Below are 23,574 nucleotides of genomic sequence, written 5' to 3'. Positions count from 1 at the left end.
CGGTGGGGGGGCAGTTAGGGGCAACCAGGCAGGCAGGTGAGCGATTAGGAGCCAGGAGTCCCGGATTGGAGAGGGTGCAGGCTGGGCTGAGGGGAACCCCCATCCCCCCGTACACAAATTTCATGCACCAGGCCTCTAGTAGATAATAAAAGGCTAATATGCAAATTTACCAAATGGTGGAACAACCAGTCACTATGACGCATGCTGACCACCAGGGGCAGACACTCAACACAGGAGCTGCCCCCTGGTGGTCAGTGCGGTCCCACAGGGGGAGCGCTGCTCAGCCAGAAGCCGGGCTCATGACTGGCGAGTGCAGAGGTGGTGGCGGGAGCCTCTCCCACCTCTGCGGTAGCACTAAGGCAGGTGGACACCCCCCGAGGGCTCCTGGACTGCAAGAGGGCACAGGCCAGGCTGAGGAACCACCTCCCTGCCCCCGCCAAGTGCATGAATTTCGTGTACCGGGCCTCTAGTCCTATATGATAAAAGGCTAATGTGCAAATCGACTGAACAGCAGAACAACCAGTCGCTATGACACTCACTGACCACCAAGGGGCAGACGCTCAATGCAGGACCTGCCCCCAGTGGTCAGTGCCCTCCCACAGTGGGACACCACTCAGCCAGAAGCTGGGTTCATGGCTGGTGAGCACAGCGGCGGTGGCAGGAGCCTTTCCCACCTCCTCGGCAGAGCTAAGGATGTCCAACTGCCAGCTTAGGCCCGCTCCCTATGCCTAAGCCATCAATTGGACATCCTCCGAGGGCTCCCGGACTATGAGAGGGCGCAGACCGGGCTGAGGCACCCCCGAGTGCACGAATTTCATGCACTAGGCCTCTAGTTTAATAAATAAAAGCATAGTGTTTTCCCTCTAACACAGTCTTTTTAAAAAAAATTTCTTTATTGATTAAGGTATCACATATTTGTCCTCATCCCCCCATAACACAGTCTTATGCAGCAATTTTCAACCTTTTGCATCTCAGGGCACACATAAACTAATTCTGCAGCACACCAAAAAAATATATTATTTGCCAATCTGAGAAAAAAAAAAAGTATAATTTTGATTCATTAATACTCAACAGCTATTGTTGACAATCTAAAGGGACAAGAGGTCAGTACCCCTGACTAAATAGTCAGGTACTGCATGTTTTAAAAATTCTTGTGGCACAATTGAAAATTGTTGGTCTAGTGGAAAAACATGTAAGTAAGCTAGTCATTACAGTATGACTGAAGTACACAACGACTGCTGGTACATAGAGAAGGAAGGATTACAGACATGTCATCTGAAGAAGTGAAGCTGCAACCTTGGGAAAATGCTTGTAACAAAGAGAATGTAAAAAGGCACAATGTTAGGGGATCTGGTCTATGGATTGCAAGGGCAACACCTATAGTAGTCATAGAAGACAATGGGTATAGATAGGTGACCAGACAAATTTTTTTATTCTTTTAAAATGGAGATGATAATAATAATCACAGGAAATTGTGAAAAATAGAATAGATAGGTAGGTTTCTATGCATCCTGCATCCATGGTCCCCCAATGGTTATATTTTATATAGCTAAAGTGCAATATTAAAACTCAGAAACTAACATTGGTAAAATGTGTGTATAGTTACAGGCCATTTTATTGCATTCATGTAAATCACCACTGCAATCAGAATACAAAAGTGTACAAACCTTATCTACCTTAATCCTCTTGGGTTTATAATATAATTGTCTTAAATATTTCCCTCATATGTACTGACAACCATATTAAACAATTCTATAATTTTTGCTTCAATCACAACACATAATTTAGAAAACTCCAGAGGAGAAGGAAAGTCTATTGCATTCCCTTATATCTCTATTCTTTCCATTTTCTTTCATTCATCATGATGTTTCCAGATTCCATCTCTTATAGCAGGGGTGGTGAGGTGCCAGGCTGATCTAAGGGCACCTCCTCCACTGTGACTGTGACTGATGGGTAGTTATTTACCCAGCTGGACACTTGGTGTAGGGACCAAGTGAAGTGGATACAGGGTCCCTCTTGTACCAAATGGTGAGTTTTAAAAAATTTACCTGATATAATTTTTTATTTTTACTTTTTTGATTTGGATGTGTTAGTGTAGTGGGTAAGACAGCAGGCTTTGATGTTAGAGCTTTGAGTTCAAATCCTGACTGGGCCCCTGGCTAGCAGTGTGGTTCTGGGGGAGACATTCACTTGAGTCTTTAAGATGGAATGAACTCTTCAATGGGGTCCCTGCCTGTAGAGTGTGTGAGGCTTGGCTGTCAGAGGCAGAGCAGTGACTCTTAATGTGCGGCCTGTCTCTGGTTAGATTGTAAACTAGACAGCAGGGACCAAGATCATATTCTTCATGGTCACCCTGGGACAAAGCAGAAACTCAATGTTGGAATCAGAAACATCTTACCTGTCCCATTTCTGGGAAGGTTCACCTTAAAACCATTCTTCCAACCCAGTGTCCAGCTAAAGAGCTCCAGTCAAGGGCACGTACCTGGGTTACAGGCTCAATACCTGGCCCCATTCTAACCACTGAACCAGGAAATGGGCTCTCATCAGACACTGAATCTGCCCGTGACCCTTTGGTGTGCAGGCTGAAGCTCTAACCACTGAAACATACGGGCCAGCTTCTATTTTTTTATGGAGACCTCTTTTTTTTCCCCATTTGTGTTGGTAATTGTTAACTGAAACATTTTTATGATGGCTGCTTTAAAATCCTTGCCATATAATTCCAACATCTGTGTCAGCTTAGTTGTTGTCCATTGGTTATCTTTTTTCATTTCAGTATGGATGGTCCTGGTAATTGAACATGTGATTTTCTATTGTATCTTGGAGGTTACTAGCTTCTTCAGACCACAGTCTGGGATATACGATGAAAATGTAAAACCTAGGAAACTCACTGCTGTGTACTTCCTTGGGTCCCAAGGTCATCAGTCATTGGCCTTCACTCCATCTTTCAGTCTCATTTTTGTTCTGTACATAAAGTCTAAGATTTTTTGCTGTCAGGAGGAATAGGAAGTATACCTTTCTGTTGTGCCTCTGAATCAGACTTGATATTTAATAACCACATAATATTCCATTAATCTGATATACTGTCACTTAGGCTTTTATAAAACATTTAGCTGGTTTCAATTTTTAGTCACCATAAATAATGTTGAATAAATTATCTTAGTGCAGATTATTATTTTGTTAGGATGAATTTCAAGGAGAGAAACTGGTCAAAGAAACTGCCTAGCTTAACATATCTAGAACACTGCCAACCTCCAGAATGTGTATTCTCCAAGTAAGTAGGTGGAATACAGAACATTTCCCTTTACCTTGCAGTGAAAAATGTCCATGCTTGCTCCTTGGTATAGTTAGGGACTACCACCATTTTACCTTACACACCAGAAACATAAGTGAACTAAACTCCAGATACTTAATTGCATGGCCTTTTCTGACTTAGCTAATGAAGTCTCCTCCACATGGAACAACTGTTCCACTTACATATGCCTGCTAAAATTTTTACTCTTCTTTTCTTCAATAAAAGACTTATAAGGCTTTCTTAAATAGAGAAACATAACAATCTAAAGATGTCCATTTTCCTCCAAATTAGAATACATTTTCGACAAGCTGGTAGCAAAACTAAAAGAAAAAGAACTAAGTGGTAATTTCAAATGCAACACACATAAGGTAATTATTTAATCTATGAATAATGGCAGTTTTATTTATCTTACTCTAATCCTTATATCTTATTTGCTAGGCTAGAATGTTCAGGATTACTGAATAGAGGAAACATCCTTATCTGGTTCCTAATATCAGAAGGAAAGCTTTCAAAATTTCACCATAAAACATGAAACTTGCTTATAGGTGTTTTATATATAAAACAGTCATCAGATTAAAGAAGTTCCTGCTACAACTGATTTGCTGAGTGTTTTTTAAAATAACAAATGGGTATTACAAACCTTTTTTCCTGCACCTTCCCCAAATATATAGTTTTAATACCACTATAGACTGAATGTTTGTGACCCTTCAAAATTCATACAGTTAAAGCCGAATCCCCAATGAGTTGGAATTTGGAGGTGGGGCCTTTGGGAGGTCATCAGTGCCCTTATAAAAGAGAATCCCTAAGAACTCTCTTGCCCCTTTGCAAAAGGACACAGTGAGAAGACAGCCATCTATGAACCAGGGAACGGGCTCTCACCAGACATTGAATCTGCCAGAACCTCGATCGTGGACTTACCTGCCTCCAGAATTGTGAGAGATAAGTGTTGTTTCTAAATCATTCAGTGTACAGAATTCTATTATAACAGACTTAGACACTGAGCTTAATGAAAATACCAGTATATTAGAGTATAAATTGGTATAATATTTGAGAAAAACATTTGGCCTTATATACTAAATTTGTATATATGCATTCCCTATGAAATTCTAATTCCATTGTCTGGTGCAATGCTCACAGCAACATTATTTGTAATAGCCCCTATACAGAAAAACATTAACATAACAGATCCAAAATGAGTAACCGTAGAAAAGCCTGCAAGATTGAGCCATTGGCTGCTATCTACAAACTTGACTGATAAACAGTTTCCTACACTGATATAAATAAAAGTTTTCCTAACCAAAAAGGTAGAAGCACTTCAAGTGTCTTGCAACAGATAAATGAATAAACAAATTATGGAATATACACACAATAGAATATTATTTAACCTTTTATAAAAAGGTAGAAAATTCTGACACATGCTACAACATAGATGAACCTTGAGGACATTATGCAAAGTGAAATAAGCCAGCCATAAAAAAACAAATACTGTATGATTCCACTTATATGAGGTACCCAGATAAGCCAAGTAGAATGGTGATTGACAGGAGCTGTGGTTAGGAAGGAATGGGGAATTATTGTTTATTGGCATGGAGTTTCAGTATTGCAAGATAAAAGAGGCAGACAGTAATGATAGTTATACAACAATGAATATATTTATACCACTGAATTACTTTAAGGTGGTAAATTTTATGTATATTTTACCACATCCTAATAATATCAGCTCTTTTTAAAAATGAGAAATAAGTGGACATACAAAAGGCCAAGAGACACATGAAAACATGTTCAAAGTCACTAATCATGTGAGAGATGCAAATCAAAATGACAATGAGGTACCATCTTACACCTGTCAGAATGGCTATCATCAACAAATCAACGAACGACAAGTGCTGGCAAGGATGTGGAGAAAAAGGAACCCTCCTGCAATGCTGGTGGGAATGCAGACTGGTGTAGCCATTGTGGAAAACAGTATGGAGTTTCCTCAAAAAATTAAAAATGGAACTCCCATTTGACCCAGTAATCCCACTTCTAGGAATATATCCCAAGAAATCAGAAACACCAATCAGAAAGGATATATGCACCCCTATGTTCATAGCAGCACAATTTACAATAGCTAAGATTTGGAAACAGCCTAAGTGCCCATCAGCAGATGAGTGGATTAAAAAACTGTGGTACAGCCGAAACCGGTTTGGCTCAGTGGATAGAGCGTCGGCCTGCAGACTCAAGGGTCCCGGGTTCGATTCCGGTCAAGGGCATGTACCTTGGTTGCGGGCACATCCCCAGTGGGGGGTGTGCAGGAGGCAGCTGATCGATGTTTCTCTCTCATTGATGTTTCTAACTCTCTATCCCTCTCTCTTCCTCTCTGTAAAAAATCAATAAAATATATATTTTTTAAAAATTAGGTACTCAATACAAAAATATTAAACAAAATTTAAAAAAACAACAACAAAAAACTGTGGTACATCTACACAATGGAATAATACGCTGCTATAAAAAAGGAACTCTTACCATTCACAACAGCATGGATGGACCTGAAGAGCATTATGCTAAGCGAAATAAGCCAGTCGGAGAAAGATAAATATCACATGATCTCACTCATTTGTAGAATATAATCAACAACATAAACTGATGAACAAAAATAGATCCAGAGACAGAGAAGCATCGAACAGACTGTCAAACCTCAGAGGGAAGGCAGGGGAGAATGGGGTAAGAGATCAACCAAAGGACTTGTATGCATGCGTATAAGCATAACCAATGAACACAGACACTAGGAGGCTGGAGGGTGGGAGTGGCTGGGAGAAGTTAATGGGGGAAAAAGGAGACAAATGTAATACTTTAAGTAATAAAGAATATTTTTTAAAAAAGGGAAATAAAAAGTTAACCAAAGCATGACCATTTAAGAGACTATTACTATTTATACTTTCAGAGCTAGAAAAAAGATGCATGTTTTGGGGTTTCTTTTGGGGGCAGCAAATGAGGTTTGTTATTTTTTCTTTTACTATTGAAATAATCTTTAAGCATAGACTCTACTTAAAGTAATTTGTTGCTGGAACTGTCATAATATTCTGATGTCTGCTTTACTTCCAATTTTGTTCAAACTCTTTTTGACATTTAAGGCCAACTTTATTGGTCTAGATCCAATAAGATTTCTTCCATAGTACTGTAACATTTGACCAATAACACTTTTATTTTTTCAAAACAAAAAACTTTCCCTAATTGATGAGGGTGGTTCACTTTGCCTGGACTATGTTTGCTATCAAGTTGGTTTATGCTGAACAATGGTCTCCTTCTGGGAGTCTGGAATTTGCTAAGTGCTAGTGGTTCTCAACCTTTCTAATGCCGAGACCCTTTAATACAGTTCATCATGTTGTGGTGACCCCCAACCATAAAATTATTTTCGTTGCTACTTCATAACTGTAATTTTGCTACTGTTATGAATCGTAATGTAAACATCTGTATTTTCCGATGGTCTTAGGCGACCCTGCTAGCGGTTCTCAACCTGTCGCGACCCACAGGTTGAGAACCACTGCTATAGAGCCTAAGACCATCAGAAAACACAGATATTTACATTACGATTCATTAACAGTAGCAAAATTACAGTTATGAAGTAGCAACGGAAATAATTTTATGGTTGGGGGTCACCACAACATGAGGAACTGTATTAAAGGGTCGCGGCATTAGAAAGGTTGAGAACCACTGTCAGCAGCTAGGCAAAGAGTGCCTGTGTGTCCAGACCACAGTAAAAACCTTGGGCACTGAGTCTCTAATATGTGTGTGTATATATACACACTCACATACACTGAGTGGCCAGATTATTATGTGTTCAGAGATCATAATAATCTGGCCACTCAGTGTAAATCTTAGTTATAAGCATGACTCTATGTTAGGTCCTGGGAATTCTTCCAGTGAACCTCCATACATGGGGTATAAAAAGTATAAATTGTGGCATACTACTACAGTAAAACACACAGCAATGAAAATAAACAACCTACAGCTATATTGAACAACAGCGATTGAATCTCAAATGATTAATCATTTACTGCTTTTTGCGTTGCATAAAAGTTGTTTTTACCCATACTTGACCAAGAATCATTTAAGGGAGCAGTTCTTAAACTTTATATTCTCAGAATCCCTCTAATCTATTTGGGTTCTGTCGATCAATTATCAACCCTCTTAGAAATTAAGACAGAATTTGAAAAATGTTATTAATCCATTTAAAATAGCTATATTTTCCCCAAAAAAATGTAGCGAGAAGAATGGCACAACTGTTACAGTTTTGCAAATCTCTTTCATATCTAGCTTAATAAAAGACAGCTGGGTTCTTCAAGATGCTTCTGCAATTAATCTGTTGCAACATTCTGTATCAAACAACCTCTAGAAAATTCCATCATACACTCACAAGAGAATAAGAGTGAAAAGGCAAGTAACATCTTAGTATGATCATGAAAATAATTTTTACCTCTTGGGCTTTCTAACAGTCTGAGAGAATCCCAGGGGTCCCTGATTACACTCTGAAAAGTGCAACATGAAAGTTTAATACTGTGATTCATCTTTACCACATATAGAGGCTAACATGCATGAGCATGGGGTGCTTTTACTGGAAATAAATCCTGAAGAATTAGATTTACAAACTTTGGGAACTGGCAGAACTTCCCTTATCTACACTGAGAGTCAAACCCTACCCAGCTATCACTGTCAGAAAATCACTCCCTTTTACCATGGGTTCACCACACTCAGTATTGAAAGAAAAATTGTGTGTACCTTAAAAACTCCAAAGAAACTGTATTTTCATGAGGAGCTATAGAACACTTCTTTATTATTATTTGATACTATTTAAATCATGAAACTTATAATTTTACAAATTATTCTTCTGAAAATTAAGCTCGATACTTTTCCTTTTTCTCTGGCTTGGAAACAATGCACCAGGCACTGAATATATTAAGTAACAAAGCCTGTTGTTAATTTGGTTGAACCTCAGTGGCTTGTTGAAACTCAGTTTTAAGGCATATTCAAAGTTTCTTAATGGAATTAAATCAACAGCATAAGAAACTATTAGGTAAACATTATAGATTTGTTCTTTGATAAACTTTTTTAAAAAATATGTTTTTAATGATTTCAGAGAGAGGAAGAGAGAGGGAGAGAGGGATAGAAACATCAATGAGAACCATCGATTGGCTGCTTCCTGCACACCCTCTATTGGGGATAGAGCCCACAACCCATGCATGTGCCCTGACAGGGAATTGAACCGTGACCTCCTGGTTCATTGGTTAATGCTCAACCACTGAGCCACACCGGCTGGGCTTGAAAAACATTTTTATACACGATTGAAATCCACAAATCAACAATTTTATACAAGTTATATTAATAACTAATCTAGTTTGTAGATTTTGCCACATTGCTACAGGATTGGGAGTGAGCAGAAATATGTACAACTTCTCTGCTGGCTTCAGTTTTGAGCCATATACGCAGGCAACTGTTGACAGTGATGCTGTACTTACCACCAGTGCTAGAACAAGTGTCCGAACCTTCTCCCCAATCTCAGGTGAGATGTCATTGCCAAACTGTTGCAGAGTGGTGAGAAAGCGTTTTAACTTGCTGAGCTGCCGAGCACCACAGGTGGCTGGCAATTGTTGATTTGTTAGTGCAGATGACGTGGAAGAGGCAGGACCATTGCTGAATCTTTGTGGTGGTGATGGGGCACCATTCAGGGTAGGAGGAGAATGGTTGGTGCCATTGCTTACTAAAAGAAAGCCAAATGAAAGACTCAATGCAAAACACAAGAATCTTTGATACGTTCTTCTTGTTTGCATTCTCCTTCATTTATTCACTTCAATTTTGTAAAGCACGTGTTAAGAGTACACAAGACACTATTTCTACCCAACAAGATTGAGACATACTGTCAGGTAAAAAAAATGATAACAGAGTAACATAAAAGGTGTTAAAACAGAAGAGTAGAGTGCTACTACAGCAAAGAGAAGGACATCTAACTCTACTGGTGCCATGGGCAAGCGCAGGTAGTTTTAAGACTTCCTGCAAAGTTACTGGATGAGATAAATTTGGGAGAATATATTTCCAATGAATGGACACTGGTGTTCATCTTTTATGTCACATCTCCTCAATCTTAGGGTCCCAAAGAAGCTAAGGCAGTCTATTAGAATACAGCATGTGAACAAGACACACCAGAAAACAGTCGTTACTGTGAAAAATGTTTTTCCTAGGCTATAGGTTTGATGACTTATTCCTGTAGTAAGGTATATATCGCTTTGGCTATTCAGAATATTCATGTCCATCAGAGTCAGTTTTTCTCTGCCTTGACAGTGCTAGATTAACACTTCCAAATACTCATTCAATAAAGTATTTTTCTAGATACCACACAGGACACTCCCATTCTACATTTCGGGTTAAATTAGAATACATGTGATTAGTTCCTGTTTTTCTATTTTCCCATTATTCTTAGTCATATTTTGATAGTTTTAATTTGGTACACAATCCTAGAGCTAAATTCTTACCAGCATTAAGTAAAAATCTCCTTTTTCATTAAAGAGTGAAAAATTTAAAATTACCTAGTGTCTAAGAGTCAATAGATTTTCACTTACTCATACCCAATCTAAGAATATAAAACTGTGTCTAAAAACATAAGAAACAATTTAAGTCAAGACTTAAGCCAAACTTAAAGAACATAATCATTTAATCTTTACCTAACTTAGAAAACTGTCATTTACTTATATTTTGCCTACTGCCAACTTGTTAATCATGAAAAATCTCCCACTTCCCTTTTTCCTCCAAGCCAGTCATAGTTGTTTGACCAACACTATTGCTACTTCTTGAGTGACCTTTATTCAAATTTGATCTGTAAACTCTTCTTCATCCTATATAGCTTAAATGACACCTGTATCAAGGATTCCTTGAGACTCTGCCTTAAGGTAGATTTAGTAATTCTTCTCTGTGTTACACATGCTTCCATTATGTTATTTACCAAATTATACTTATTTGCATTGCCTTAATATATAGCACACTTTTAAAAAATATTTTTATTGATTTCACAGAGGAAAGGAGAGAGAGAGATAGAAACATCAATGATGAGAGAGAATCATTGATTGGATGCCTCCTACATGCCCCCTACTGGGGATAGAGCCCACAACTTGGGCATGTGCCCTGACCGGGAATCAAACCCTGACATCCTGGTTCATAGGTCAACACTCAACCACTGAGCTACACCAGCCGGGCTATTGTATACTTCTTGATTAATATTCTTACACATTCATGTATACTAAAATTAGCTAAGTTTTTTAAGCTGTGTATACTATATATACTTTAGCTTTGTTCATTAGCTAGTAATATTAAGTATTCAGGAAAATTCTGCTGAATATGACTCACTGCTTAAAAGACTAACAGTCTAAGGAAAAAAGGGTGCTTACTCTTCTAAGTCTTTCATTAAAAAGATCACTAGAGCTACTGGAAAGAAAGCTCAACACTCAGCCTCAGCAATCCTGAAAATTAGTTGCAATGGTCTGCCATTTCTTTGTGTTCACAGAAAGGTCAACTGCCACTGGAGAGCTGCCCTCTTTTGAAGCAGCCCATTAGAATAATACATTATTGTGCTTTTAGCCACTCTGTTGCCCAGACAAGTTTTTTCATGGCCTCTTTAGTGAAAGCATATGATTACATATTCTGAAATAAAACATGTCCACCCCCAAGTAGTCAAATATGGAGGTAAAAAGGACCAAATTTATATATACATATCCCCATCTGTATCTTGAAATCTGAATGATAGCTTGGGATCTGTTTCATTTCAAGACAGTACTTATATCTAAGGTGTAAAACTTTGAGACAGAAAACGTAATTTAAGAAAAAAAAAGATATCATAATTAATTTCTTTCACTCTGGCTCAGACTGCTGCAGTTACCACTCACTCAATTTCAAATGTTTGAGAAAATAAAAATTAAAGCTACTATTAAAGCTGTACCTCTTAGACTCCCTTCTCTTATTGTTAAAAATAATTTTCACAGAAAAAATAAATATTAAAGCAAAAATAGTGTGCAAGCTTGTGCAATGGTGTTTAAATAAGAAAATGCATATAGCACCTAGTACACTGCTCTAACTTGATATGGATGGGTAGTACCCAAATATAAATTTTCTGCTTTATAAGGCAAAATGTCTGTAAGGGTCAATGTGAACTGGATGTAACATGGGCATGGAAAGACAGAACACAAATTAAAATCTAGATGTGTGTGTCTCTCTCTAGATTTTAGATTTTAAATTGAGGCTTTTTGGTTTGTTTGTTTTTTAATATGTATGTACGACTGAATTTGCTGAGTTATAAAATTTGTGGAAATTCAGCTTTAGAAGATACTGCCAAACAATTTTCTCATACTTAAACAATGTATGAGTGTTCAGGTTGCTCCACACATACTCACCAACACCTGACAATTCTTTTCACTTTGAACATTCTTGTGGGTGTACATGGTATTGCACTAGGTTTTAGTTTGCATTTCCTGGATGACTACTTAAGTTGAACGCCTCAGACTTATTGGCTAATATAATTCTTATTAGCTGAATTGTGTCCCCCACAAATTCCCATGTTGAGGTTCTAACCCCTCGGTAACTCAGAATGTGACTATATTTGGAGATAGGACCTTTAAAGGTTAATTGATGTCATATGGGTAGTCCCTGATCCATTATGACTGTTGTCCTTAAGAAGAGAAAGGGACAACATGAATGTGTTGGCACAGAGGCAAGGGCATGGGAGAATATAGCAAGAAGGCAGCTTTTTCAAGTTAAGGACAGAGGTCTGGGGGGGTGGGGGGAAATCAAACCTGCTGACACCTTGATCTTGGACTTCTATCCTCTAGAACTTAAAAAAAATAAATTTCTGTTGTTTAAGCTACCTAGACTATAGTATTTTGTTATGGCAGCCCTAGCAAACTAATACAATATTCTCTTTTTTTGTAAAGAGACTTAGCATGATAGTCCTGGAAAACTTTTAGAAATAATTCAATAACTTTATGAATCTTACTTTAATTCCTATAAATCAATCTAACTGTAATTCATTATTTTAGAACTGAAGAATTTAAAACACCTACTTCCCAGACAAAGAGTATGAAAAAAATATTGGGACTACTAAATTTCCAAATGCCCAAATTAGCTAAGTACTATTCTCAGAGGGCAAAAGCAATCTATAAAAGAAATAATCAGATATACATTTCTGATATATATCTCTTTTAATAGCCATTTTGAAAACCTTGTGAATGGTATATGCAGAAGGCTTAATGAGAGTCAGTCACATAGATACAAATGTCACTCTGAACCACAAACTCAAGTAATTAAGAGTTCTCACATGCTGTAGGAGTAAATGACACTGGTCTGGGTCCTCCGGGATTTATTGGTGGGAGGGGTGGCATGGTGGGAGGTGAGGATCTTGACTGTATCTTCACTTCCACAGGCGATCCAGGCATTGCTGGCACCCTTTTCTCAGGACCAACTGTAGAGAATAAAAGAAATGGAGGTCAGAGTTTTCTATAAAATAATAAAAATAGTGACAATAATTTGAAATACTAACATACTGGTATTTTCCTAGAGGACTGAGAAGAAAATGCTTAGTTTAATAGACTGAATAGTGGTCCCCAGAAAGATATCTACCTCTTAATCCCTTGAATTGTAAATGTTTCCTTATTTGGAAAAAGGGTCTTTGAAAATGCAGTTAAAGATTTTTGAGAGGAGGAGATAATCCTGGATTATCTGGTGGGCTCCAAATCCAATAGAGGCAGTCCTAGGGTTACGTAGGACTCGACGTACGTCGTTTTGTGGTTATGTCATCATCTCCCATTTATTTATATAAAAAAAAAGTTTCATCATTTTGACATATGTGCATATGTGCTTTATGTTTTTTATTATTTATTTACCACAAGAAAATGTCAGGAATTGTTATCTTTCTTTTAAAATTTTTTTACGGTTTCACTTCATTACTGCTATGTATGTGCTCCATGTGAGTGACGTAAGTGCTTATGTAGGTGGGTTCCAACTTACGGTGAAAATCGCATTACATCGCACCGTAGGAATGGCTCTCCGATGTAACCTGAGAACCTACTGTATAAATGAAACCCTCATAAGAAGAGCTGAAGAGATACACACAAACAGAAGACTACATGAAGACACAGTCACACAGAGAGGATATAGTGTGACGATGGAGGCAGAGATTGAATGATGCATCTACAAGCCAAGGAATGGCAAGGATTATCAGCCAGCACTAGAAGCCAGGAAGAGTGGTATGGAATCGATTCTTCCTCTGAGGCCCCAAGAAGGAATCAACGCTCCTGATACCTTAATTTTAGACCACTGGCCCCCTGAACTATGAGAGAAGATCATTGTTTTAAGCCACCCAGTCTGTGGAACTTTGCTACAGCAATCCTAAAAAACTAAAACAAGGCAACAAGGTCAAAGATTGATGAGACTAGAAAGTTAACAGTGAGGATAGTGGCTGGGAAAGAAAGAAACCAGTTTATAAATTCTGCTGATCTCAACTACATTCTGTATAACTTCTCTTTATAAGTGAATCAAGTTAAAAGGGGAAAAAAACTAATGGGGAACTATTTAGATCAATAGGTGTCAACTGCATGGCATAGAAACAATATAATCAGTTGTATATAAATTACTATGAGTGAAGTACTAATTTTTGTTGTTGTTGCTAATCCTCACCCAAGGATATTTTTCCATTGATTTTTAGAGTGTGGAAGAGAGGGAGGGGGAGAAACATATATAAAAACATTGATGTGAGAGAGACACATTGATTGGTTGTCTTCTGCAAACAGGATAGAACCTGCAATCTAGGTACGTGCCCTTGACTAGGAATCGAAGCCGGACCCTTCAGTGTATGGGTGGACACTCTAACCATCAAGCAATACTGTCCTGGGCTAAAGCACTAAATTTTTATACATATCAACTACTCTAATAAGAAAAAAGAAGTGGATTCAACATCTTTAACATCAGGCATATAAACGTCGCTTATAATATTGGTTCAAAAAGATGAAAAGTAGAGATGATTCTAAACCAAGCATAGGCTACTTCACCCATGGGGATAATACATAAGCAGTGTTTGATAACACTAGACAGCAACAAATTCCAGAAAAGATAAATCTGATAGATTATACTTAATGACATTAGAATTAGGGCTGAGCTCATATAAATAAGATTTGAGCCCTAGCTGGTTTGGCTCAGTGGACAGAGCATCGGCCTGTGGACTGAAGAGTCCCAGGTTCGATTCCAGTCAAGGGCACATTCCTGGGTTGCGGGCTTGATCCCCAGTGTGGGGTGTGCAGGAGGCAGCCAATCAATGATTTTCTCTCATTGATGTTTCTCTCTCCTTTCCCTTCCTCTCTGAAATCAATAAAAGTTATTTTTAAAAAAGACTTGATTCTGAAGAGTAATATTTTAATATCTTCAAAGTAATTTTCCCCATTAAAGGGAACTTGTTATATACTTGGTTAATAACAGAGCCAAGGCTACCATAATCACCTTTAAATTAAGCTATTTGCCTTTCAGTAATTCAGTTTTTCACTTATGTTCCATGTACTTATTCTCCAATTAATTCAAGTAAAGTACAAGAAATAGACATCAAAGGTTCAAATGAGAATGTTAAATCAAAGATTTCTTTCAGTGGCATCACAGTTGTAAACACAATACATACAAGAGCATTCATGACATGGCAATAGGCACATCTTCGCACATTCATGGGCATGGTCTAATGAGGAAAATATCCCCAAATATTATTTTTAATGCTTCAGTTTGCCACATTTTGGGGAAGAAATATAATGAATGCAGGAAGTCAATCAAGGAAGCAATGCCCCTAAATTGCAAATTCCCCAACAAAAATGTGCAGCTCTCCAAGAGCCATGTGGGCAACACTCTGCCAGCCTTCCTCCTCTCTCTGTCCAGGACATTTTCTTTGTAAAATTGATGGTTGTCCTGTCTGATTAGTGGACTAATGAGCTGTTGCGCTTGCCTTTTTCTTCTTGACAGTATTTTCTCAATGCCCTTCAGAGAAAAGTTGACACATTTCCAGCACTTCCATCTGGGGCCCAGCTTTCTGGAGGATTGGGGACGGGGGGTAGGGAAGGAAGGAACTGACAGTTGTCTCGCACTGTTATGTGTTGTGTATGGTGTGCAATAACCTAGAAGGAGCCTTTCTTCAGACCACCTGCCTTTACAGCAAGGGCGCCAAAGGCCTGAAGAGGGCTTAGCAATGAGGTGTGTTTTAATATTCAGTACTTGGCAGAATGAAAAACTCAGAGCTGCCCAAATGCAGAATGTTAAATAATATACCAAGTAAAAACTTAGATACTGGGTAAAACTTAGCCCCCAGAGTACTATTTACAGATTAAAACTACCCATATCTCTTGTTCAGGTCACTATTCACAAACCTGCAACACTAGTTATTCCTCATGTTTCAAGGAATGAAAAAGCATGAGTACACAGACTAAGAGATTTGCTGTGAATCCTCATTCTGTTACTAATGAATTTTTATCAAATAATTTAATCTTCGTGGGTCAAATTTTCAACACTAGTAGCTCAGTGCACGGACTCATGCACACTGAAAGGTAATTAATTAGAAAAAATATTTTAATATCGCTATTCACCCTTTCTCTATAATAGAAGTGTCAGAGATTAAAGAAAATTAGTAAGATGTATATGAAAATAATATATAAATTGATTAATAAATAACAATAACAGCCCTGACCGGTGTGGCTCAGTGGAAGAGCGTCGGCCTGCGGACTGAAAGGTCCCAGGTTCGATTCCGGTCAAGGGCATGTACCTTGGTTGCGGGCACGTCCCCAGTAGGGAGTGTGCAGGAGGCAGCTGATGGATGTTTCTCTCTCATCAATGTTTCTAACTCTCTATCCCTCTCCCTTCCTCTCTGGAAAAAATCAATAAAATATACATTAAAAGAAACAAAACAATAACAACATGATATAACAACAACGAAGACATGATATAAAAACAACATTGATAAAAAAAATGACTGGTAAATTAATTAAACTTATTCTATATATCCCTGTATACCACATTAAGAGTAAAAACACTTTCAAAGTGCTTGTCTAATTTCCCTTGTGATGAAGTATTTACAACTTTAACGTCACACAGTCTTCAAACTTGAGAGAAAGCAACATATAACTGACCGTGTCCGAAAACTGGTTCAGGTAGGACTATTCCTACTCTGTCTAGAGTTTGTCCTTGTGATTTATTAACAGTCATTGCAAATCACATTCAACCACTGAGCCACATCAGCTGGGCAAAATCACATTTCTTGAAAACAAATCAGACTCCTAACTAAAAAACAATTGGAAAGTTTTAAAGAGAATGATCTTTGGAGGCAGAGGCCGAAGGTAGATAATTATGTGTTTTGTATGTATAAACATACATTTATATGGTTCAAAATCAATATAAAAAGAAATATTCCTTGCCTGTGTCCCTACATACTCCACCCCATAGGTAACCATTTTAATTGGTTTCTTATGTATCCTTCCATTCTTTCTTGGTACAAATGAGCAAACATAAATATAAATTCTTATCCTAGCCCAGTTGGTATGGCTCAGTGGTTGAGGTTGACCTATGAACCAGGAGGTTACGGTTCGATTCCCGGTCAGGGCACATGCCTGGGTTGCGGGCTCGATCACCAGTATGAGATGTGCAGGAGGCAGCCAATCAATGATTCTCATCATTGATGTTTCTATCTTTCCCTTTCCTTCCCTCCCTAAAATCAATTAAAAATATATTTTAAATAAATTCTTATCCCAATCCCCATGTATATACAAGGGTAACATAATTACATTAAACTGAACGCTCCCAATAATGGCCTCTCTTGTAGCAATCCCTTTTGCAATGCATCAGGAAGTGGGTTCTATTCCTATCTTCTAAACCAGGCCAAGCCCTACGACTTGCTTTGGTAATGTGATGGGAGTTACAGAGTGCCAGTTCTAGGCCTGCCTTGGAACCCTGGTTCTGCCATTAAAGCAAATTCCAACTAGTCTACTGGACGATGAGACCACATGGAGCAGAGAGAAATGAGCTGTACCAGCTAAAGCCAGCTGATCCCCAAACATGTGAGAGCCTAAGATAATGAGTCTGATCTGCAGCTAGCTGACTGAAGACATGTGAATGAGTAAGCACAACCAAAAGCACAAATGTTTGACTCATAAGCAAAAAAACAACAACAAACAAAAAAACACACACAAAAAACCAAAAAAAAAGCAAAAAATAAAAAATAGCCTGACCCATATGGCTCAGTGGTTGAGCATTGACCCACACACCAAGAGATCACCTGTTTGATTCCTGGTCAGGGCACATACCCAGGTTTGGGCTCAATCCCCAATAGGGGGCATGCAGGAGGCAGCCAGTCTATGTTCTCTCTCATCCATGTTTCTCACTCTTTTCTCCTCCCTTCCTCTCTCTCTAAAATCAGTAAGAACATATTTTTTTTAAAAAAAAGAAAATGAAAAGGAAGAAATTAAATTATCATTTTGTACATACAAGATGACTTTACAGGAAACCAAAATAATCTATCACCCAAGTACTAGAATTAATATGTAAGTTCAACAAGGTTACTAGAGCAAAGCCCAATCTTTTAAAAATTAGTTGCATTCACAAACAGACTTTCAAATTACAGGGGGAAAGTTAGGGAGAGGTGGGGGAGATAAGAAATCAAACGAAGGACTTGTATGCATGCATATAAGCATAAACAATGGACGCAAAACTCTGGGGGGGTGAGGGCATGTATGGGTGTGGGGTGGGGGGGTAATGGTAAGATATGTACACATATAATACCTCAATAAAAGAAAAAGAAAAAAAATAAAAATAAAAATTAGTTGCATTCCAGCCCTGGCTGGTTTGGCTCAGTAGTTAGAGCGTCAGCATATGAACCAAAGGGTCGTGGGTTCAATTCCAGGTCAAAGGCACATACTTGGGATGCAGGCTCGATTCCCAGACCCCCAGTCGGGGCACCTACAGAAGGCAACTGATCAATGTTTCTTTCTCTTTTTCTTTTTTCTCTCTCTCCTTCTCTCTAAGCATGTCCTCAGGTAAGAACAAAAAATAAGCAAGGAAATAATAAACAACATATTCAGGATGATGACTATTGTAAAGGGAAGGAAAGGGACGGAATCAGACACAGTTACAAATTGTAGTTCTAATGTTTCGCTTCTTTAAAAGCTCTGAAGCAAAATATTAGACAAAACATTAAAATCTGACAAGCTAAAAGTGGGTACATGAGTGTTTGTTATACTGTGCTTTTTTCTTATTTTGTAAGCCTGAAATATTTTATAAGAAAAGGTCACTGGCTACAGTGGGGAAATGGTGAGGTCACAGTGCAGGCAAAGACTACTTATAAGGTTGTTATAGTGAGATATGATTGTGGCCTGAGATAGGGAGTATCAACAGGCATGGTAAAAGGGGGTTGGATTTCAGAGATATTTAGTTAGAACAGGATAGAGTTAGAAAAGGATTTGTTGAATGATTAGACGTGGAAGATAAATTGGGGTAACATCTGGAATTACTGACCGAGATAGAGGCAACTAGAGAACTATGTTTAAGGGGAGAGATGAAGAGTTCCATATGTATTGAACATACTGCTTTCATGATGCCTCTGTGATAGCCAAGAGGATGTTCCGGTTGATAAATTCAGAAGTCTGGTGTTGAAAAGAATAGTCTGGTCTAAAATTGTGAGTTATCAGTATAAAAATAAGAAAATTTTGGCTATAAGAGGTTAAAAAGATGTTATGTTTTAAAAACAAATAAAATGAATTATGCCTGCTGATTTTTTTCCCTATTGACTTTTACTCCATATTCAGTGTTAAGAATGGATAGTTAACTATTATACACTAAATATTTGATCATACTTTAATAGTTTATTCAATTCCTCTTCTTCAAGATAGTTTTTTTAGATTAGTTGTAAAGTCAAATATTTATAACGTGTTTACAAGCCCCTAACTCTCATTATTTCCCATGCTCTACAATTTGTCTATATACTGTTCCACAGAAAATTTTGCTTTGCATTTCGCTGCAGATGCTTTCTGTTCCCAATTCTAGAGAGCCAGGCTCAGCTAACCATGTCCATCTTCATTCTAAACCAATGCCCTTTTAGGATAATTCCACTCACAGGGAAAGTATAAGACAGGAAAGAAGGACAGAAAAAGGGATATGGTAAGAAAGGTGTTATTTTCATAAACTGGAATTTTAAAAAAGTTATTTTAAAAATAATTTTCATTTTTTATAAAAATTCATAAAAATAACTATGAAAAGTTAATTTTCATAGTTATTTTTATGATTTTTTTTTATTAGTTTGTTAGAGGTGCCTTAAGAAAGTATCACACACTGAGTTGCTTAAATTACAGAACCCACTTTCTCAAAATTTTGGAAGGCAGAGGTGTTGACAGGACTCGTTTCTTCTGTGGCCTCTCTCCTTGGCTTGTGGGTGGCTGTCTTCTCCCTGTGTCTTCATACATAATCTATGTCCAAATTTCCTCTTCTTATATGGACATCCAGTCATACTGACCCACCCTAATGATCTCATTTTAATTTAATTGCTGCATTAAAGACTCTATCTCCAAATTCAGTCACATTCTGAGGTTCTGGGGTATTAGGACTTCAACATATAAATATGTAGGGAACACAATTCAGCCCAATAGTGGGGGTGGGAATGATGAAGAAAGCAGATTAAGGAGGTTGACCAGATTTTCCTGAATTGAATTTTAGTATTCTCTCATTCATTCATTCAAAAATAGTTGAGTAATTACAAGATATCTTACTGCTGAGGATAGACAGTAAATAAAACAAAAGTAAATAAAAGATAGAGCTCCAGGAACAATTCTATAGTTTTTAGCCTGGAAGGATGGAGTTGCCATCTACTGAGAAGGGTGAAAATATGAAAGGAAAATGGGTGGAGGGGTAGAGACCAGGACTAAATTTGAAATGCCTAGTAGATATTCAAATGGGGATGTTGGAATAGGCAGCTGGATATAAAAGTATAGAGATGAGGCCTGGGGTGGGAAAGTCTGAGCTCCGGATTAAAGGTTGTCAACTGATGAAAATATCGATGCTATTTAAAGCCTGAAACTGGATTATTTTAGAGGAAGTGAGTATAGAATAGAGCAGGGGTCCTCAAACTTTTTAAACAGGGGGCCAGTTCACTGTCCCTCAGACCGTTGGAGGGCCGGACTATAGTTTAAAAAAAACTATGAACAAATTCCTATGCACACTGCACATATCTTACTTTGAAGTAAAAAAACAAAACGGCAAAAACACCCGCATGTGGCCCACGGGCCGTAGTTTGAGGATGCCTGGAATAGAGGTTCAAGGACTGATCTTCAGGTACTCCAATTTTTAGGGGTCAAAGAGAGGAAAAAAAACTAAAAAAAAAAAAAAAAAAAGAGAGAGAGAGAGAGAGAGATTGAACCCGGCCTGTGTGGTTGAGTGGTGACCCATGCACCAGGAGGTCAATGGTTTGATTCCCAGTCAGGGCATATGCCCATGTTTCAGGCTCAATCCCCAGCATGGGGCAAGCAGGAAGCAGCCTATCAATGCTGATGCATTGATGTTTCTATCACTCTCTCCCTCCTCCTTCATCTCTCTCTAAAATCAATTAAAAAAATATTTAAGCCCTAGCTGGTTTGGCTTAGTGGATAGAATGTCAGCCTGTGGACTGAAGGGTCCTGGGTTCGATTCCGGTCAAGGGCACATGCCAGGGTTGCGGGCTCTATCCCCAGCAGGGGAAGTGCAGGAGGCAGCCAATCAATGATTCTCTCTCATCACTGATGTTTCTATCTCTACCCCCCTCTCCCTTCCTCTCTGAAATCAATAAAAATATATTTAAAAAATATTTAAAAGAAAAGAAAATGGTCTGGAAGGAGACATTAACCCTTAATAAAAAAATAAAAAAAGATTGAAAATGAGCAGTTCTTTGCTTCTTGGTGAGCCTGGCTAGAGGTTCATCAATCTTGTTTATCCTTTCAAAGAACCAGCTTTTGGTTTCATTGATCTTTTGTATTGTTTTTTTTGTCTCTATGTCATTTATTTCTGCTCTGATCTTTATTATCTCCTTCTTTCTGCTCACTCTAGGCTTTTCTTGTTGCTCTCTTTCTAATTCTTTAAATTGTAGAGTTAGATGATTTACTACCATTTTTTCTTGTTTTTTTGAGGTAGGCCTTTTGAGCTATAAACTTCCCTCTCAGGACTGCTTTCATTGTGCCCCATAGATTTTGGATTGTTGTGTTTTCATTGTCATTCGTTTCCAGGATGTTTTTGATTTCTTCTTTGATCTCTTTGGTAACCCAATCATTGTTTAATAGCATGCTATTCAGCTTCCAAGTGTTTGAAATTTTTAAATTTTTATTATAGTTTATTTCTAATATTATGCCATTGTGGTCTGAGAAGATGCTTGATATGATTTCAATCTTCTTGATTTTGGAGAGCCTTTGCCTGTGACCCAATATGTGGTCTATCTTTGAAAATGTCCCATATGCACTTGAGAAGAACGTATGTATATTCTGTGGCTTTGGGGTGAAATGTTCTGAAGATGTCAATTAAATCCATCTGATCTAATGATTCTTTTAGGATTGCTGTTTCTTTGCTGATTTTTTGTCTAGAGGATTTATCCAGTGACGTTAGTGGGATATTAAAGTCCCCTACTATGATTGTATTGTTGTCAATCTCTCCCTTGACATTTTCCAGTTTTTTTTTTTAATGTATTTGGGTGCTCCTGCATTGGGTGCATATATGTTTATCAGGGTTATAGCCTCTTGTTGCATCGATCCCTTTAGTATATTATGAAGTGGCCTTTCTTATCTCTTATGGCCTTCACTCTGAGGTCTATTTTGTCAGATATAAGTATTGCTACCCCAGCTTTTTTTTTTTTCATTTCCATTTGCCTGAAAGATATTTTTCCATCCCTTCACTTGCAGTCTGTGTTGAGTCCCTTGTTCTGAGGTGGGTCTCTTGTAGACAGCATATATATGGATCATTTTTTTTATCCATTCAACCACTCGATGTCTTTTGATTGGAGCATTTAGTCCATTTACGTTTCAAGTTATTATTGATATGTACTTGTTTGTAGCCATTTTTATTTTTTGTGTCTGTGTTCCTTTTTTCTTTTTTATTTCTTCTTTTTACACCAGTCCCTTTAGCATTTCTTGCATTGCTGGCTTGGTAGTGATAAACTCCCTTAGCCTTTTTTTTGTGAGAATGGGGTAAGGGGGTGGGGAGGGGAGGGCAATGGGGGGATAAGGACACATATGTAATACCTTAATCAATAAAAAAAAATTAAAAAAAAATAAAAACATCTAAAAAAAACTATGTCAAGTCAATATGAGTGTACCTTAAACTTACATAGAGCTGTATGTCAATTATACCAATAAAAGTGAAAAGGAAATTTTAAAAAGAAAATGAGCATCCAAGAAAATGGGGGGAAAACCCAGAAGCCAAGTAGCAGGCCCTCTGGATTTCAAGATAAAATACATAAATATTCACATAGGAATACATTCTAGCTATTTAGGTGATTATAGGGATTAAGCCTATGGTTAAGAAAATATCTTTAAAAACCAATTATTTTAAAACTTTCACTTTTGTCAAAGTATCAGCAAACAAGAATATAATTACAAAAAGGTTAGAACAAATATATTATTTGTAGCAAAGGATACAAAAGCATTTTAAGAGACTACACACAAATCTCACTCCAGAATTTAATTGGGACAAAACAAGTATAATGGCTAAAGTACTTTAGGCCAAATAAAATAGTTAATATAAAATCTTCCTTCCTCCCCCAATTTAAGACTATCTCTTAGCTAAAATAGAACATAGAAAATATGAAAAAGCTTATATGCAGCAAAACATACTAGGTGTACCGTTAATAATGTGGATTTTGTAATCAAAGAAAACATGATAATTTCAAGAGAAACATCAAAAGTGCTTTATTCAAAGTAATGTCCATCGCTAGCTACACATTTCTCCCATATTTCAGGTAATTTATGGATACTATCCCAATAGAACTTTTCTTGTTTTGAGGCAAACCATTCAGAGACCCAATTTTCCACTTCTCTGTACGTTTTGAAGTGCTGCTCAGAAAGTGCATGTGCCATGATTGGAACAAGTGGTAATCTGAAGGAGCAAGGTCTGGTGAATATGGCAGATAAAATACATAAATATATATATTTTAATACTTATACTTCCCAGGGTTAATACTTCCCAGGCAAGATCTTTTAACCTGTCTTTATCTGGTTTTGAAATGTGTGATGGTGCGTTAT

At 37.7% G+C, this 23,574-nt stretch overlaps 1 protein-coding gene across 4 annotated transcripts in view; it reads right to left on the bottom strand.

Moving 5' to 3' along the window:
- CBFA2T2 (CBFA2/RUNX1 partner transcriptional co-repressor 2) overlaps positions 1 to 23,574 on the bottom strand; it is a 152,695-nt gene that overhangs the window by 32,769 nt on the left and 96,352 nt on the right. For all 4 annotated transcript variants that reach the window (XR_013814182.1, XM_079783985.1, XM_079783983.1 and 1 more), the window contains exons 2-3: positions 12,627 to 12,770; positions 8,788 to 9,029 (exon numbers count right to left, since the gene is read on the bottom strand). Coding sequence is in view for 3 of the 4 variants with exons in the window: in XM_079783985.1 (XP_079640111.1) it covers positions 8,788 to 9,029; positions 12,627 to 12,770 (386 nt within the window). In the remaining variant the exon portion in view is untranslated. The remainder of the gene's footprint in view (positions 1 to 8,787; positions 9,030 to 12,626; positions 12,771 to 23,574) is intronic.

The sequence above is a fragment of the Cnephaeus nilssonii genome, assembly GCF_951640355.1.
Source record: "Cnephaeus nilssonii genome assembly, chromosome: 11".
NCBI lineage: Eukaryota > Metazoa > Chordata > Mammalia > Chiroptera > Vespertilionidae > Cnephaeus > Cnephaeus nilssonii.
Note: the sequence above shows the minus strand (reverse complement) of the source record. Positions and strands in the feature narration are given on the sequence as shown.